This window comes from Tachypleus tridentatus, chromosome 9 (genome assembly GCF_004210375.1).
Source record: "Tachypleus tridentatus isolate NWPU-2018 chromosome 9, ASM421037v1, whole genome shotgun sequence".
Classification (NCBI taxonomy): Eukaryota; Metazoa; Arthropoda; class Merostomata; order Xiphosura; family Limulidae; genus Tachypleus; species Tachypleus tridentatus.
Window position 1 is genome coordinate 121,455,655 of NC_134833.1, and position 17,579 is coordinate 121,473,233.

Sequence of the window (17,579 nt, forward strand, 5' to 3'; positions counted from 1 at the left end):
TCCAATTTGTTTTATTATTAACATACATGGAAGTTAGAAACACTTCCAACTCTATAATAGGTTCATTTTCCTTCAATGACAACTGTAGATTAACTTCATAACTATTCTATAGAAATGTTCAAGAAAAATATCTCTTAAATTACAAAAACTAATGATCTAATGATGAATTACGAAATACCGTTGAAGAATCACTTGCAGGTGAATACATCAAGAAAGATTAATTACTCTGATTTACCCATGTTAGCAGGTGCAGTATATTTACTTGTACTCAATAGAAAAGAGACATTACATGGGGAAGAGCTGTACATGTTCATCACCCACACCTTGTGGGTAAAAAACATATATTTCACAGTAACAGTATCCAAGAATGCCTGGCACTGGAATGTTACAACACATTATAAGCAACACTCAGGACAAACTGGAAGATATAAAAATATACATGTAATAATGATGAATTCAATCATTATTATATAAAATTACAATTTTTATATAAAATTTATTCATTTACTTATTTGTCCTAAAAATCATACTCCTAACAGCATGTTTGATGGAAATCCACTAGATCACTTACTAATTCTAAGTGATGATTTGTTATTACTTGTAACAATATGGTTTATTGTAGTCAACTAAGTCACTTGCTAATATTAACAATTCTAATTTTCTCTTTAAAAAGCATGGTTGATGATTATCATTAAATTACCTGCAAATCTAATCTTAACATTACTGATTTGTAATTACTTCAATATATAGTTGATGTCAACAAACTAATACTTTGCTAATCTTAACATTACTGATTTGTAATTACTTTAATATATAGTTGATGCCAACCAACCAATACTTTGCTAATCTTAACATTACTGATTTGCAATTACTTTAATATATAGTTGATGGCAACCAACTAAATAATTTGCTAATCTTAACATTACTGATTTGTAATTACTTTAATATATACTTGACTAATTTGTAATTATTTTAGTACCTAGCTGATGGTAAGCAACTAGATCAATTTCTTCTTCTTCTACCAAGATAACTTATTAATTATTTGCAACACCTAATCCTATTGATTATTATTTGTAATGGCATAGTTGTGATTATTCTCTCAAGTCACTTGCTAATTGTAACACTATTCCACAATAAGTTAACTCATAAAACTCTTAAAAAAAACTTTTATCATATAACACTATCCCCTAATACTTCAACTTTTTGTTGAGCTCTAGAAAATAAAATACATTTTACATATTTTACAAAAAGAGTATAGAATGTTTTTATTTGATGTGTGCCAATCAATGAATTAAACATGCACTGCTTCATTTCTTTCACCATTTATTTTGCAATAATGAATATTTGTAATCAGATATTCAATGAAAAATATACATTTCACAACCAAATTTCTAGAGATAGAAAAATTATTGCTCTTTAAAAATCACATTCACTCCTGTTTTATTTTGTTTTCCTCAAAACATTTTATCAATTTTACACCATTTTTGTTTTTAAGGTTACCTTAGCATTTCAATTCAATAAACACTATATTTATCACTGTGTTGAGCAATAAATTGCTTAAACCAAACCTGGTACCTTGCTTTGAACAAAATGACAAAGGTAAAACATCAGGTTCAATAGAATGTGTTTTTTTTTCTTACTATTAACAAAAAATATTCAGCTATAGGTAGGTAAGTAGTAGTAATAAATAAATTAAGAGTAGGTATCTACTGGTGGTACAGATCATATCTGTGGTAGGGCATCAACACTTTGTAAAACAATCTTGAATTATCTTTAAGAAGAATCTGGGATTCTTAAGTCACTGCCAATGTTTAGTTACATATACTACAGTTAAGTTTCAGACATTATAACTTTACAGGACTTCTACTTATTATGCATTGATTATTCCACATCCAACCTCTCTAAATCTTCATCCAATTCTTGGAGATCTTCATCAAATAGGTTTTCATCGACTGGAACAGCTTCTCCATCTTCTGTAGCATTGAGATGATCTTCTCCACCAGTTGCTTCAGGAAGCTTCTCCTCCTCTCCTACAAATTTATTTAATAAAAGAATTATAATGAACACCACATTAGTACAAAATACCACTAACAACAATGATACCAACAATTACTGCTGTAATTATCTATATGATATTTAATGAACACAATCTATCCTGATTTTTCTCAATACATTTTGAAACATTGACAAGAACTAACAAAGCAAATATATAATTTTTACACATGTCAATACATTTATCATTCTTAGTAACTATAAGCTCCATTCAGGCTTTTAGTATCTGTACAAAAATTTTCAAACTACTTTTCACAGACAGACCTTTCTTTTAACATTTTCAATTTATGATTTTTTCTAAAAATGAAATATTTGTGGTTTCATTAAATAAGTCTAAACATCTTTTTTTTTCAAATTAATAAACATTAAATATAAATTTATCATTACAGCTGATAATGGTTGTTTTTAACAGCTACTTTATATTATGTTCTAACAACTTCATATTATTATAACATATACTTTGTTAAATTTTGTCAACAATTCTCTTATTAAAATAGATACTTCATATTAAATCTTAACTACAACTTTCCTACTTCAACAGACACTTGAATTAAATTTAAGACAACTCCTAACTATAACAGTTACTTTCTTAATGTAATACTTGATACTCAGTGCATCTTCTTACCATATAGGTTTGCTTTTCTTCTGTTCACTTCATGAAGATTATTTAACAATGTTAATCCTACATTTGCTTGCAGGATAAGTGTCTCAGCTGTTAGTTCCACACATGAATCACAGTTCTGCAACCACAGAGAAAGTTTACAAAGATTAAATCTTTATATATTCCAATGCCCTCAAATGTTATGGTAAATACATCTCATATATGTTAGTATTTGACATGTTAGACAAAATTTAAAAGTAATATTTATATATATTAATTTTATAAATATATTTCTTAACAGAGCTAGCACTAGTGAGAGGGACTAAAATAGTTCTCCAACCTCAAAACTACTATTGTTCACTAATTTAATTTTATCATAATTTTAGATTTAATCCCAGTATATGTCTTACTGCCCCCCCCCTTCCAGTTAATAAAATATGGAACTGGGACTGATTCTTCATAAGTAATTAACTTTTCTAGAACTTGACTTAAAACTTCATATTCAATGAAGCAAGTTCACCATTTACAGTGCTTGTATATGACCTATTAAACACCTAATGTCCTTTCTTTAATACAATATCCATAGGCAGTTTAGTTTATTATTTCATACACTTTTCACAAAATATTTTATACAAAGTATTTATTTCAAGTTTTTATCTTTGAAAGCAAATTAATGTATATATATTTTTAAACTTTTGGATTAAGTTCAAACATGTAAAATTACTTTCCTCCAAAACTATAAAAGCCTTTTAAAATCAATTTTAAATTTCCCAGCTACAAAAAGACACAAAACTGCTCACTAATGTGTCAACACTAACAACCAAGTTTGCTGGTATTAATCAAAAATGAAGAGAGAGAGAGAGAGAGAGAGAGAGAGAAATTATAAGTATGCTTTTTTTTGTATTAAGAGAATTCTTCCAATATCCTTGTAATACCACAGCCTGTAATGTGGAGGCAGAATAAAAATATATAAATGTTTTACCTACAACTTTTTTCTTTCTTTGAAGAAACAAACTATGATATCAAATGATAATAATGAACTGGATAAAACACATATTTTTTAATTAAACAAGTTTCCTGTTTCCTTAATAACGTTTATATAAAAATCCTTAAGAGGTAAAATAACATGCAAACAAGACCTCATGCTTTGATAATAGGTGAAATATTAATACCTCCCTATCTTCTCGAGGAAGTAGATCATATGCTGCCTCATCTTCACCCATCTGGCCTTCTACAGCCAAGTCTGGGTTGAATGTAAACATCTCTCGTCCACTGAGCTGTTTGAAGACTCATAACTATGAAGATTCTAGTTTACTCTTCAGATAACCATACTTAACAATGAAAAGAATAAACTTGACAAGTTTAAATATGCTCTATGACAACACTCATTAATAATGCATTTTGTACTATATAATGTTAAAATTCTACATCAAGTTTTCTTGCTATTTTTAAGGTTAGCTTACCTCTTCTTATGCAAAGTACAAGCTATGTTGCAAATAAATATATTATTATTTATATCACAGTGATGATCAGTAATTTCAAGAATGATTTTACAAATTGTTGACCACTTACTTCTTATGTCAATCAAACAATATCACAATTTAAAATAGATTATACACTATGATGATAACATGCAGTTATATTTCTTTTCAACTTAAATTAAGGGGTGACCAGTAGAGTTCATATATTATAATTACACCAAGATGATGGTCAGCAAACTTTAACTTATTAATAATATTCATATGGTGACAGTCATATAGTTTTACAATATCCCTTACACCAATGTGATGACCAGCTTTAAACTCTGCTTTTTTCCTGTCCTGTTCCACTTGAGCTTTTTCCTTCTTCTCTGCTATCTACAAAGCAAAATAATGTTGTTGTTTTTGTTGATTCTAAACTTACAAAATATATTTTAATTAATTATTGAACATACATGCAATTAAACAAAAATAAACATTCTTGTACACAATGTCTTTTATACTTATATTTATGTCTATGTACTTATTTCCCAAATTTATATATTAATTGGTACATTTTACATGTGCATGTTTTCATTAAAAGAATGTAATAAAGATCTATATACTTATAATTCAATAAAGTCTACTGCATAAAAAGATTTAAATGACTTAAAACAATGATACCAACTTGTGTATATTTTTATGACAATATTTTAAAAGTATACTATCCTTTATAAACATAAAAAAAGAGGTAGACAAGAGTATAAAATATGAAATTCAATAAGAAGTAAACTTGTATTGAAGTGTGGATAAACAGAGAAACAAAGTACACATACTTTTTTCTTTTTCCAAGCCAAGAATGTTTCAAATGAAATTCTGGTCAAGTTAGACCCAAGAGATGCTCTCTGGAAGTACACAGAATGACACAGCCATAAAAATTAGATATAATACAATACAAAATTATAAATTACACAGAGAACACATTTTTATAAATGGCACAGAGCAAGATGTAATTTTATGAATGCATACAGATAATGATTTAAGTACAGGAAATATAACTTTATAAAATTATGATACTATTCAATAGTAATGTAATAACAAAGTATACAAGATACAATACAGTTCTATAAAGTTATACCAAAGATAATGAGCACTTTTACTTAACTGCAAATAATACAATTTAACTTTATATAAGCACCTATAACTTAATTTTTTTTTTTTGAAAGAGAGCAAAAGAATGTAAATGTAAGACTTTAGGAAATATTATAAAACAAAATTGAGAAAAATGATGTCTAAACTTTACACCAATTTGAAAATAAAAGACTTTAGTGCAAATAGTGTTATTAATTAATTTACTTTGTAACTCATTGATGTTGAGGCCATTGAACATTATGTTTTCAATCCACTGATGTTAAGACTGATAGATGTAGTATAACTAACTACAACCAGATGAATGAAAGAGAGCAAAAGTCACGTGAAAGAGAACTTCTGTCAGAGAAAAGTTAGGCTTTGTAAAGTTAACTGGAGTGGGAGTGAATGGTTGGTATGTTATGTGGACTTCAACAAAAGACAGATGATTATTGGATATACAAAAAGCAGGATAATACAGAAAGTTAAGGATGCAACTGTAGTTACTCAGGTGACAGCATGAGTGAATTATACACAGATACTACTGCGATTAAAAAAATAAAAGTTTAGCTTGTTAGCTGAATTCTAAAACAATTGAATTGGCTTAAGTGGACTTTTGACAATAAAAAGAGAACTAAATAGTGCCTAAGATACAAATATTATCTCCATAGTGTAAATAATTTTGTACATAATTTAACTTGTTTCAAACATATATTATTTTAAAAACAAGTGCAGTGCATGTTGTTCATTTTTTTTTGTCAATTTTACTGCCACGAAGTCACAGATATCTACTTTAGAAAATTTCTTAGCTTAATACACCTATAAATTTACATTATTATAATGTAAGTTTATGACAATTGTTTAGCCACAGCCAGAATTATACAGTGTTAAGTTGTGGTAAAAGAAAATGTTAATGACACTGGAAATAAAGACCTATATGTGCACAACTATGGTAGAAGTGCAAATAGCATGGAGATTACATGCTACATAACCATGTCAAATTTTGATAAATGGATGGAAAGAGGAGAGTGTCTCATGTTGGCTCATGAATCAGTTGTGAGAGGAAACCTAGAAACAAAGAAGACAGCAGATAAAATCACCAGCAATTTATATTGGCTGTGAATCATCTGAAGTGCAAGTGGAATATGTAGGTCATGGTGACACCTGCCAAAGGACAATATCTGAAAGTAGTCAAGGTGCCATTGGGAGAGATGCCTTTCACAGAAGAAACATCCAGCAGAGTAGCTGTGGACATGAGCTTATATACAGTGCGAGGCAGTTGGAAGCATTTCTATGACAAGATGGCCAAGGATAGACATTTCAAGGTCAGACAGGAGGTCTTAAGTTCTGCTACCCAGACAACAAATTTACCCTGCAGTAGAAAAGACCTATGAAGTACAGGAAATATTCTAAAGAATGAATTACAAGGTGAATAAAAAGACCAAGATCAATTATGCCAATCTGTTTAAAAAAATATTTTTGAAGAGAAAGGGACCTAACAGGTGCAGTTACTGAAACAAAGATAGATGTTGCAAGTGTGGCCATGCAAACTAGAAGACTGAATTTATCTTAGAAAATGAAGACCTACTAGACATAAGACTACTGGGTAGAGATGAGACATTCAAAGATGCCATGATCAGTGAAGAACTGACTAGCAATCAGAAAAAAGTGCTATGAGACCTACTCTGCTAATACACAGATATCTTCATGGATAGATCAGGAAAGATAGGCCTTGTGCAACTCAACAACAAGGCATCCAGCCAAAGTGAAGCCCTATTAGATGCCTTATGCAGTGAGATACCTTATAAAGGAAGAAGTTGAGGCAATATTGGAAGCTGGAATTGTTAAGCCTTCAAATCCAGCCTACCATTTACCACTTTTAATCTCAAAAATTAGGGTTGGATTAACTGTTTCTACATAAATTTCCAAAAGCTGAATCTTGTGATGAAGTTCAACTCCAAACCTATGGACAACCTAGAAAGTATCAGGTCAGGTTCTCTTCAAAGATCAACCTCAGTAAAGGTTATCACCAAATCCTAATGAAGACAGTATTTACAGAGAAGACAGCATTTGTGATACTAGACAGATGTTACCAATTTAAGCAGATGCCAAATCAACTCAGCAGAAACATTCAACTATGTGATAAGGAGGATACTGTGCAATACCACCAATATTAAGCACTGTGCAGATGCCATCCTGACATATAATATGAAATGGGAAGACTATATGAAGAAATGTAGAAAGCTGTTCCAACATGTGAGAGCAGCAGGTCTCACCATCAGACCATCCAAGTGCTACATTGGATATTATGTGCTGGGACTGAAAGGCAGCCATGGAAAAGGAGAAGGTATTCCAAATACAAGATACACTAACTCAAACAAAAAACGAAGTCAGATCCTTTCTGGGTTTAATATGATATTACAAAAAATTCATCCCAAACTATGTTGAAATTAGTGCACCATTAACTGACCTGACCAAGAAAGGCTTATCCAACAGAGTAAAGTGGAAACAACCACACCATGTGGCATTCCAGACTTCAACAAACCATTGACTGTTCAGGCTGATGCTTTAGTCATTGGAATTGGGAAAATGCTCTTACAATGATATAGAGATGGACCATTTACAGTAATATGTATAAGTAAAAAGCTGTTAAGTAGTGAGAAAAACTAGTCCATTATTAAATCAGTGTGTCTGGTCATCATACTTACCATTAAGAAGTTCCACAACCACCTGTACAGAAAGGAGTTCATCATCCAGACATACCATCAACAATATGCATACATTCAGAGGTGCAAATCAATAATGTAAGGATCATGAGGTGGGTGTTGTACCTTTGGAACAAAAAGTTCCACACTGAAGCCATCAAAAGGACTGCAAACATTGGTGCAGTCAGTATCAGTATACTTTGTGGGTGAGCTAAAAACAGTCTTTATATAGAGTGAACAAAAAGCATCTTAAATACTTTCCTCGAAGAGGGGCTTATTGCCAGATATTAAAGACTGTTTAATGTAGGTACTGTTATTAATTAATTTGTGTTTGTAATCCACTGATGTAAAGGCTATGGAAATTTCTAAAAGGCTTAAGTGGTGGACATATAAATAGCTATGACCAAACCAGAGGAAATAGAGTAAATGTTATGTGAAAGAGGAATTTGGTTAAAGAAAAGTTAAAAAATGTAAAGTTAAATATGTTAGAGTGATATTAACAGTTTGATAGAGATTAGGAGAATAATCTATCTCATCAAAAGGTGTCCTAAACTATGTGAACCCACCTGTGTGGACTTGACAAAAGGCAGATGATTATTGGAAGTTCAAAAGACAACAATGGTAACTCATGTGACAGTGTAAATGAATTATACATGGACACTATTGTGATTAAAATAAAGAAAAATAGTATGGCTTGACAGCTGAATTATACGGTCCAAGTAAGCTTTTGACAAGAAAAAATAAATGTATAATGTTTAAGATACAACTTTGATCTCCACAGCACAAAGAACATTATACCTAAATTTGACTTTTTCTGAATACACATATACATTGTAAAAACAAGGAGTGTATACTGTTCATTTATTGTCACATTTATCACCAACAAGAGAGACACTTGTAGAAGAATTGTTAGCCCAACATACCCATAAATGTACACTATACACACACACACTAGTAGAAAACAAGTTTATGACAATAATCATCAATAAATTAATGTATTCATATTTAGTTAAAACACTTATCACTTAATTTAAACCTTAATATTCACAGAAACTACAAGTACTGAAACTACACCATATTATAAAAAAATGGTTATAACTTCATGCTTTAGGAGGGGTAGTTCCAGCCATTGTACATAAAACCCATGCTTTGGCTTTCATTGATACATTGGTTTATTTTGCATGTTTAAAAGTTGCATCTAAAATATTTGTTTACATCATCAGTTTAGTGCAATATTTCTAGACATGGTGGAACAGAATAATCTAATTGCTTATGTCAAAGTTACAGAATTATCCATTAAAACTTTACACTTTCAACACAAAATATCCTTTCACTTGTATGTTTCAAGAGGATATCATGATAAAAAAATAACACTAAACCAACACTTGGCCCAAATAGGCATTAAAAACTAAACTAATTCAATTAAGACAAATAAGATAATGCTTTATATCTCTAGAATGCATCTTCCTTAGCTTAACTTTTTGCTATTACAGTTTTTCAGGAGCTTGGTTATTTTAGAGCAAAGCTGCTCTGGGATAGCAGCTGTGTCCACCATGTGTAATTGAACCTCAAATTTCTAATGCGAGATTTTTCAGGAGCTATTAAACATCCTACTAGTTCACTAATCCAGTTTCAAATAGATTGGTGAATTTATAGAATACTGATAACTCCTAACAATGTTGAAACAGCAAAATATTTAGCTAATAAAGTAAAATGTGGAGACATGGCATTATTTATCTTAATAGTAGTGTCTCATAATAAACTTTATTGAGTATATTTCAATTCTGATGTATTTTTTAAAAGTGTAGAAGAATAACTATTAGTTTATTTTCTATATTCTTTTTAATTCAATGATTTAATTTTGCTCTTGAGATTTAGCACAACTTAATTCAAGCCACGTGTGGTTAGACCTATAGCCAGGTGAAATTTTGACTTTTTCAAAATGATTTGTTAATACTCATTTTAAAAAAAAGTACAAAAGAGAAGCTTTGGAGCACCTTAAAATAACAGGTATAAGCTATTGCATCATGATGTATTCTCCTCTGGTAAATAACAGAAATATTTCATTCACCTACTCATTTTACAGTCAGTCAAAGTGGAGTAATTTATTTAATGAGCCAATTTAATTCACTAAATTGTAGTTTCAGACTGATGTAAAATTCTGTTTAGATTTTATAAAAAAAATCGACTCATCATTATTTAGGCTGCACAGTGTCACTAATGTTAAAAGTAAAATACACATTTACAAAATTGTCTTCAAAATGAGACACACAATAATATTCACAGTGCAGTTTTCAGAAAGGCTATTAATTATGAAAAAATATCATGAGAAATTTAGAAACATTTGTTCATAATTCTTCTTAATATATTGGTTTCTGTAAATTAAAATATTTTTATTAGTTCTCAAGGAACTGGAGAAAGCCTCTCCTAATTCTTTTACATCTTAAAGACAACTTTTTTCTTACAACAATTATAAAATCTAACCAATCCTTTATCCGCAAAATCTGAAAAGGTATATGAATTACATTTTGTTAATTTATCACTGTAATACAATAATAATAAACATTAAATTTTATACGTACACTTCCTTCAATAAGATACACATCCAGAGTTCCATAGTATTGTGTTAATGTTAACCCATGGAAGTTTTTTTTTAAATATATGCTTTCATACATAACCTACAGTAAATAGCTGTGAACATAAACACTTCAGTTTTAGTTAGTTATCTCACTAAATTATTCTCTAAGCTTTTGGTTATTTTAAAGAAGAGATCTGAGTGCAATATAAATCAGTTTTACAATGCTTGAACAAACCTCTTTCTCTACAAGTTCTTCAATGGAAATGTCATCTTTCTTTTCTTGGTTGTTCTTTTTGTCTTTATTGAGAACAAAACCTGGTGGGAGTGCATGTCGGTAATGACACTTGTCTCCTCCATTAGGGCAATCCCAGAACCAACCATACTTATTATTCTCAAGTGCCTCCAAAAAATATTTACAAATCTACAAGGATATGGAAAGCCAACATTATAAAATTAGTTAAAGTTTGAACTTTCACAGATATCCACATTAGATTCAAATCTTTCAAATGAAAGATTGTGGTCAACAGAATTTGTTCTCAAGTTATAAATTTACTGTGCCATGTATTTCACATATTCCTTAACTTTAGGAAATGGAATAAAAATAACAAAACTAAAATTATATGATAGAGAAATTAGTAGAATAACTCATAGCATATCTTAAGATGTTAGGTTATTTTATTATTGTAATAGCTCAACAAAGTGTGTGTCACTGAAATTTTTCTCAATTAAAAATGTATTTCTGATAAATACTTATCTTTATGCATGCAGTGGCCATTTCTCATGTGCTTGCATTTGAGATTTTGTGCATGTCAACAACCTTGGACTGTCTCCCACTCACATTTTTATGTGAATTATTGTAGTACATGATTTAATCATCATGCAACAATAACCCTCCATCTACAGGAGGAGAATGACACATCTTACATGTGTAATACATCCCCATAAGCACTTGCACTTGAAATTTTCATTCTTAGACAACGCAATGAGAACAACTTGCACTGGTAGTAGGAAAAATGAGTAAAAAGGTAGGTATCTATCAAAAATATATTTACAAGTAAGAAAAATGTTAACTTCCAAAACAATCCACTTATCTCTCTTCACACAGTACTTCAGAAAAGGCATCAAAGGGTGAAAAGCTCTTAAAACATGTCTTATTGTAAGAGCTTATTAGAGGGGCAACTCTTGTGGGAAACTGCATTTTTCTCAATGAGACAGTACACCCTTTGCTCGGGTAGATGTATGAAAGAAGGAAAGCAAAATTAAGTGAGGGAAAATACATGACCAGTCGAACTATCTGCACATAACAGGACAGATGGACACGAGGTGCAGTGTAACTAGTGCAATAATCAGGCCATATGGTTTATATGTACAAGTTACTCACCATACATATATATACAAGAATTGACTCCCAACAAGAACACTTTTTCCCATTTGGCTGGAAAAAACAACTGAGGAGTTGACATACTATATGAGAGTGAGTTGCCTATGTTACACTGACATGGATACCCTTGCCTTATTTACCATTGCACTGTGCTGCCTGCTTGGATTATTTCTAAAAGATCACATCTCCAAAGAGGAACTCTCCAGTGTTTCACTCAAATACGTGATTGGGTCACATTGGATACACTTTAGAAAGGTGCCCTGACCCTATTTAACCTAACCATTGCAAAAGTACTCTACTGGAGAAACCTATTTTGAAAACCTGGCATGCATGAGCCAGTAAAGTAGGCAGACACTCCCCTAATACTGGCTTTTTACATTATATTACATAAAATATGTGGTTTGGAATGGACATCCTGCAGGAAAACCCAATCTCAACAGTAGTCACATACAAATCAGGTTGGATGGGCCTTCTTTCACTTTTATCATTATGTGGATTTGGAAAACAAGTGTAGTAGCTACTGAGTGGATTCTGGAGATAAGTGTTTAAAAATATAAATTAGGTACTTACCCCATTAAGATTGGTAAGTAGGTTGAAAAACAGCACCTGGAGAGATATTATATCTGTTTGAAGATAAATGCCAGATACTGAAGATGTGTGTGTGTGTGTCATCTGTAAGATTCAATCCAATGGTTTTCAAAACAGTGACATCAGAGTGAATCGAGGTAAAAATCTGATGAGAAGTTATGTGATAGAATTTGAGTATGTCATCCTCTTGGAAAAACAAATAACCCATAAAGCAAGAATAGGCATATGCATCCTGAAAGAGAGCAGTGCAAAACTAGATTGCCTGAATTGGGTATAAAAGACAATCATGATCAGAACAATCATTGTAAGCAGAAAATGATGGAAGAGAATCAGAAAAAATGACCCACCATTTCTCCAAATTGCTTATATGTATGGAAGGGAAGAGCAGTTAGGGAGCAAAATGGAGCAAGATTTGTGGAACAGAGTATGGGAGGCATAAATATCAGAAACCTGATGACTTTAAGGCAGAGGAAGAAGGAAAGAGGCTTCATGTAAAGATGAAAGAACAAGTGGATAAGGTTTCAAACAGGCATTAGATAAATGTGTTAAGAAGCAAAAGAAGATCTCAATAAGGCACATAAACGGAGTCAGGAAAAAGGAGGAAGGGCAGGGAAAAACACATGGAACAATAGCAGTAAAAGTGAAAGGTGGTTAACAAACCTCATGACATCCTGCCATGGTGCAGACTAAAAATCTCTTGTCAAAAAGCCTGATAAAGAAATCCAAATAATGAGCAACAAGATAGTCCAGTGGCAGAAGGTGCCTGATGAGTCAGTAGGGATAAAAACACCAACTGTGTTGGGGATCCTAGAGTGAAAGGATAAATCAAGCAGTACAAAAGAAGAGCAATACAACATGAGAAAGTGTCAATTGAGAAAAAAATGGGCAAAAATGAACAATAAAACAACAATCCCAGATGAAAAAGTAATAATGAAAGTTGGAGAAGGTGGAAACCAAGAGAGAGCTGGCCAGTAACATGCTATCAACAGGACTTGACAAGGGGTGTTACGGAACTTCAGCAAGACACTGCGGAGGTGGGGTAGATGGCAGGGAACACATACAGAAAGAAACAGCACAGAACAGGATGGTGTGTAGAGCCAGACCACTGGTTATGTGAAGAGAAAAGGACTCTATGGTGGAACAAATATAAAAGTCAGACATGCCTTTCCAGAGAAACTGTTTCTCAATTAATAATGAATGTACCTGAAGAAAAGGTAGAAGCAAAATGCAGCCATGTGTCCAGAATGGAAAAGAAACAACAGCCAAGGTAGTGAATGTAGCAAGTTAAAGCCCTCATAACATAAGGAGCAAAAGTCATGCCAAAAAGTAGAACCTTAAAACAGTAGTGTTTTGTGATGGCTAAATCAAAGAAAATGTCCTGATGATGGGATATTGGAAGGTGAAGAAAGGCATCCAAGACATCAACCACCTTAATCTAAAGGTTGGGGGAAAACCACCTATTAAGACAGTGAATCATCTTCATTTGAAACAAGGGAATCATCAGAAGTGGTTTACAGAAGAAGTACAATGAGAAGATATCAGCCTTCAGCATTCAGGGTTCAACAAAGAGGTGGGAACAGTCACCCAGAAAGGGAAAAATAACATTATATAAGGCATTTAAAGCCAAGAGGTCTGACATTGTGCAATTAAGACAATGATGCTAAGGATCAGAAAACAGAAGAAAAACAATAGGGAAAGAGAATAGGAAAAAGAGACAATAGACAAAGGGTAGAAACCAAAGTGATGCAAAGATCGGTTATGGAGTAGAAGAAAAAAAAAGCTATTCAACAGGAACCAAGTCAACTTGGTTCAAAGACTGGGGAATGTAAATGACAGAGAAAAGGGTGTCACACACAAATAGATCTCAATTATGCAGAAACTGTGAAAAGAAACAATTATAAATTTCATAAAAGTCATAAAAAATTATTAAAAAGACAGTAACTTGATATTAAAGATTAGTAAATCAATCACAAAGATTGCACAAATTTTTTTAAAATTAAAAAATGAACATGCCTAAATTAAGAATAAAGATAATTTCAAGTGCAAGTTCTTGTGGAGACCCATGAGCATGGAGGATGTATCACCTTCCTACTGGTGGAGGGATATTACTACATGATGACCACATTATGTACTAGTGCAATTCATGTCAAAACATGCAATTTATGTGGGAAATAGTCCAATGTTATTGGCATGAGCAAAAATACAAGAGTAGGCATACAAGAATTACTACCATATGCAGAGTTAAGTGGATTGTTTAAAAATTATTATATTATCACTCAAAAAAAGTTAAATTAGTTTTTATCATGTATACTCTTAGTAAAAATTTAGAATCAGAGCAGAAAGACAACAACAATAATTCTTACAGCTCTAATAGTTGGTCTTTGAGAAATGTAAAGCATTTTAAACATATCATTCATGATAGAAAAACACGTAGGTTCAAGAAGTCTTGATAGAAATGAAATGGAGAATCCTATTACCCAAGTGAGTTGGTAAAAGTGTTGAGCAACTGGGAGATCATTTTCAGTGTTAATAGAAGATTTATGGTTGTTGAAATGTTCTCTAAAGGTTGTTTATGTCCTACATATTGATGACTGCATTTTTTTACACAGTGTAAGAAAAATGGCATTTTTTTGTTTAACAACTGATTTCTTCACATAAAGTTTCTTTGTTTGAGCATGCTAGAAAATGAGTTAGTGGTTTATATGAACTTGCAGGTTTGACAAAGGGCTTTACTGCATGGATGACACTCATTTGTGAGTAGGATGTTATTCACTTTTCTGTGAACAAGGATACCTTTTAGAGTTCTGTTTTTTTTGGAAGGAGGCAACAAGAACTTCAGGAAATATCTGTTTATGACAATGATTGAGTTGTAGAAGATAAAAATGTTTCTTCAGAATCCATAAAATGTTTTTGAGTTTAAACTGATAGGTAATAAGAGAAATTCTATTTGTAAGTTTAGTATTACTTGGGATTGTTCATCTAAATACTGTTAAACCTTTCATAATTAACATAGATCCTGGAATCAGTGATCTACATTCATTGGTTTCATCAGACAAATAACTTTATTCATTAATTAGTTTTATGAAGGGCAAATTTCCTAAAACTTACTATTTTTCAAGATAATTTTCATACCTGTTTTTATAAACTGATTTGTATATTTTTACCAGTCAGTCACCAGGTGTCATTTATTTTACTTAAACACCTAAGATAATTTTATACATACACATATTTAGCCATTTCTAAACTAAAATATCCATAACACCTTTTCACATACATTCTTGCCACTGACTACATTGTACCAGAAATGAAACACTTACAATAGTTCATAGAAAAATAAACGTTTCCTGGAAAAACAAATATATATATATCACTCTTCGATTATAACACCACACCCATTTTGCCCCTAAAGAAGAAAGGTTAACCTTTCAAAAGTGCTTAGGTTACAGAGTTTCTATTTCAAAAATAATACCATAATAGTTAGTAGTCTTTTACAATAAGATATACTTTTTTGTTAAGTCAATCTTGAAGATAATAATTCATGAATACAGTCAGGTTATTAAACTAAACAGGTATTAAAACAGGTATGATAAAACAAAATGTTCTGTTACCAACTGGAGTAGAGAAACTTTAATAACTAAAATATCAGAAAGCTCACAAATAAGTACGTTTTTAGTACTTATGCATTATGAGTGTCAGTATCAGTGTCTTTTTAAACAGATGAATGTGTTTCATGGTAACCACAAGTTTCACCACATGTTAAGTGTAACATCACTGATATGTTTTGAGAGAACAAACCACATGCATCACCATTTAGAGTTACAAATTTATATATGATCTATACATGTCTGACTGTCAAGTTTATTTAAGGGGTTGTTAAAGTTTTTAAATGGTGAAAATGTATTTTTTGTATGTTTAATGCTTAAAAAAAACATTAAATAGAAGTCTTGTATAACTTAAATACTTTCCATCCAAGTGGCACAGTAAACAAGTTAGAAAATCTTGATTTTCTGTAGAGTAACATGTATTTGAACTTACTATATTAGTGGGGGGTTTCTTCTTATCAGCTTCCCCATGTTTCTTCTCAACTACTTCTTTTAATTTAGCTTCATCCCAATTTTCCATGGAGTCTTGTAGTCAAACAATAAATACATGATAAAAGAGCTAGGTTCGATTAAATATCTAAATGTCTCTCTTCATAGTAAAACTAATAACAAGGAGGTTCTACAAAGTTTAAGCAACAAACATAACAGATTACAATATGAAGTAGCAGAATATATTGAGCAATTTCACTGAAGGCCAATTGGCTCATAGTTTTATCCCTCTATCCACAGAAACTCAAAGTAATCCTTCATATCAACATACCTAATCATAAAAAAAAATAATATTCAATGAAAAGCATACACCACATTATCAAGTAACATGCTTAATAACTATAATTTTCACATATTAATTCTGTTCAAGAACAAATCAGGATTTAAACATCCACAGTTTGTATTTATTACCACCAGTTGAGAGTACTTGTCAAAAAAACAAAAATTGTACAAAGGACAACATTAAATAATGTTCTTTTTTTGTTTTGTTACTAAATACCTATTAATCTCATTAGATGATAATTGTGTATCCTACTTTGTGGAAAGTAATAACTTATTCCTTGAACTAATCAATTACACTCAATCCATTAGTACCACACCTTTTACAACCCATACAAGAAAAGCATAAGCTTACTCCTTAATTTTTTTCAACCACTGCATTATTCTAACGTAGTATCATTTTTAATTTTTTCTTTCATCTGCGTTTCTTTTTTTTTTGCTAATTGTCAAAGTACCCTTACTTTCACATGACAGCCTTCATCTTTTTAACAGTTGCCATTTTAAGTTAAACAATTTATCTTCACTATTTGAACAAAATAAACATACTAAAACATTATTTAATAAATATTTGCAACTTCACAATATTTTGCAATTTCCTACCATATTCACTAAATAGTAAACTTGTACAATTTGATGAGTTTTTTTATCTGGTGAACATATTAAAAAATATGTTTACAAACACTGCAACTAAAATCATAATATGTCTGTTAAAAAGTGAA

General features: G+C 31.2%; 1 protein-coding gene across 4 annotated transcripts in view; it reads right to left on the minus strand.

Moving 5' to 3' along the window:
- Positions 1-1,310: 1,310 nt before the first annotated feature.
- The window catches only part of LOC143226223 (zinc finger CCCH domain-containing protein 15-like), a 36,159-nt gene continuing 19,890 nt past the window's right edge, over positions 1,311-17,579 (minus strand). For all 4 annotated transcript variants that reach the window (XM_076456966.1, XM_076456963.1, XM_076456964.1 and 1 more), the window contains 7 exons: positions 16,526-16,617; positions 10,757-10,942; positions 4,947-5,015; positions 4,432-4,509; positions 3,826-3,930; positions 2,678-2,792; positions 1,311-2,030 (listed from right to left, as the gene is read on the minus strand). In XM_076456966.1, the coding sequence (XP_076313081.1) occupies positions 1,882-2,030; positions 2,678-2,792; positions 3,826-3,930; positions 4,432-4,509; positions 4,947-5,015; positions 10,757-10,942; positions 16,526-16,617 (794 nt within the window). In that variant the 3' untranslated portion in view covers positions 1,311-1,881. The remainder of the gene's footprint in view (positions 2,031-2,677; positions 2,793-3,825; positions 3,931-4,431; positions 4,510-4,946; positions 5,016-10,756; positions 10,943-16,525; positions 16,618-17,579) is intronic.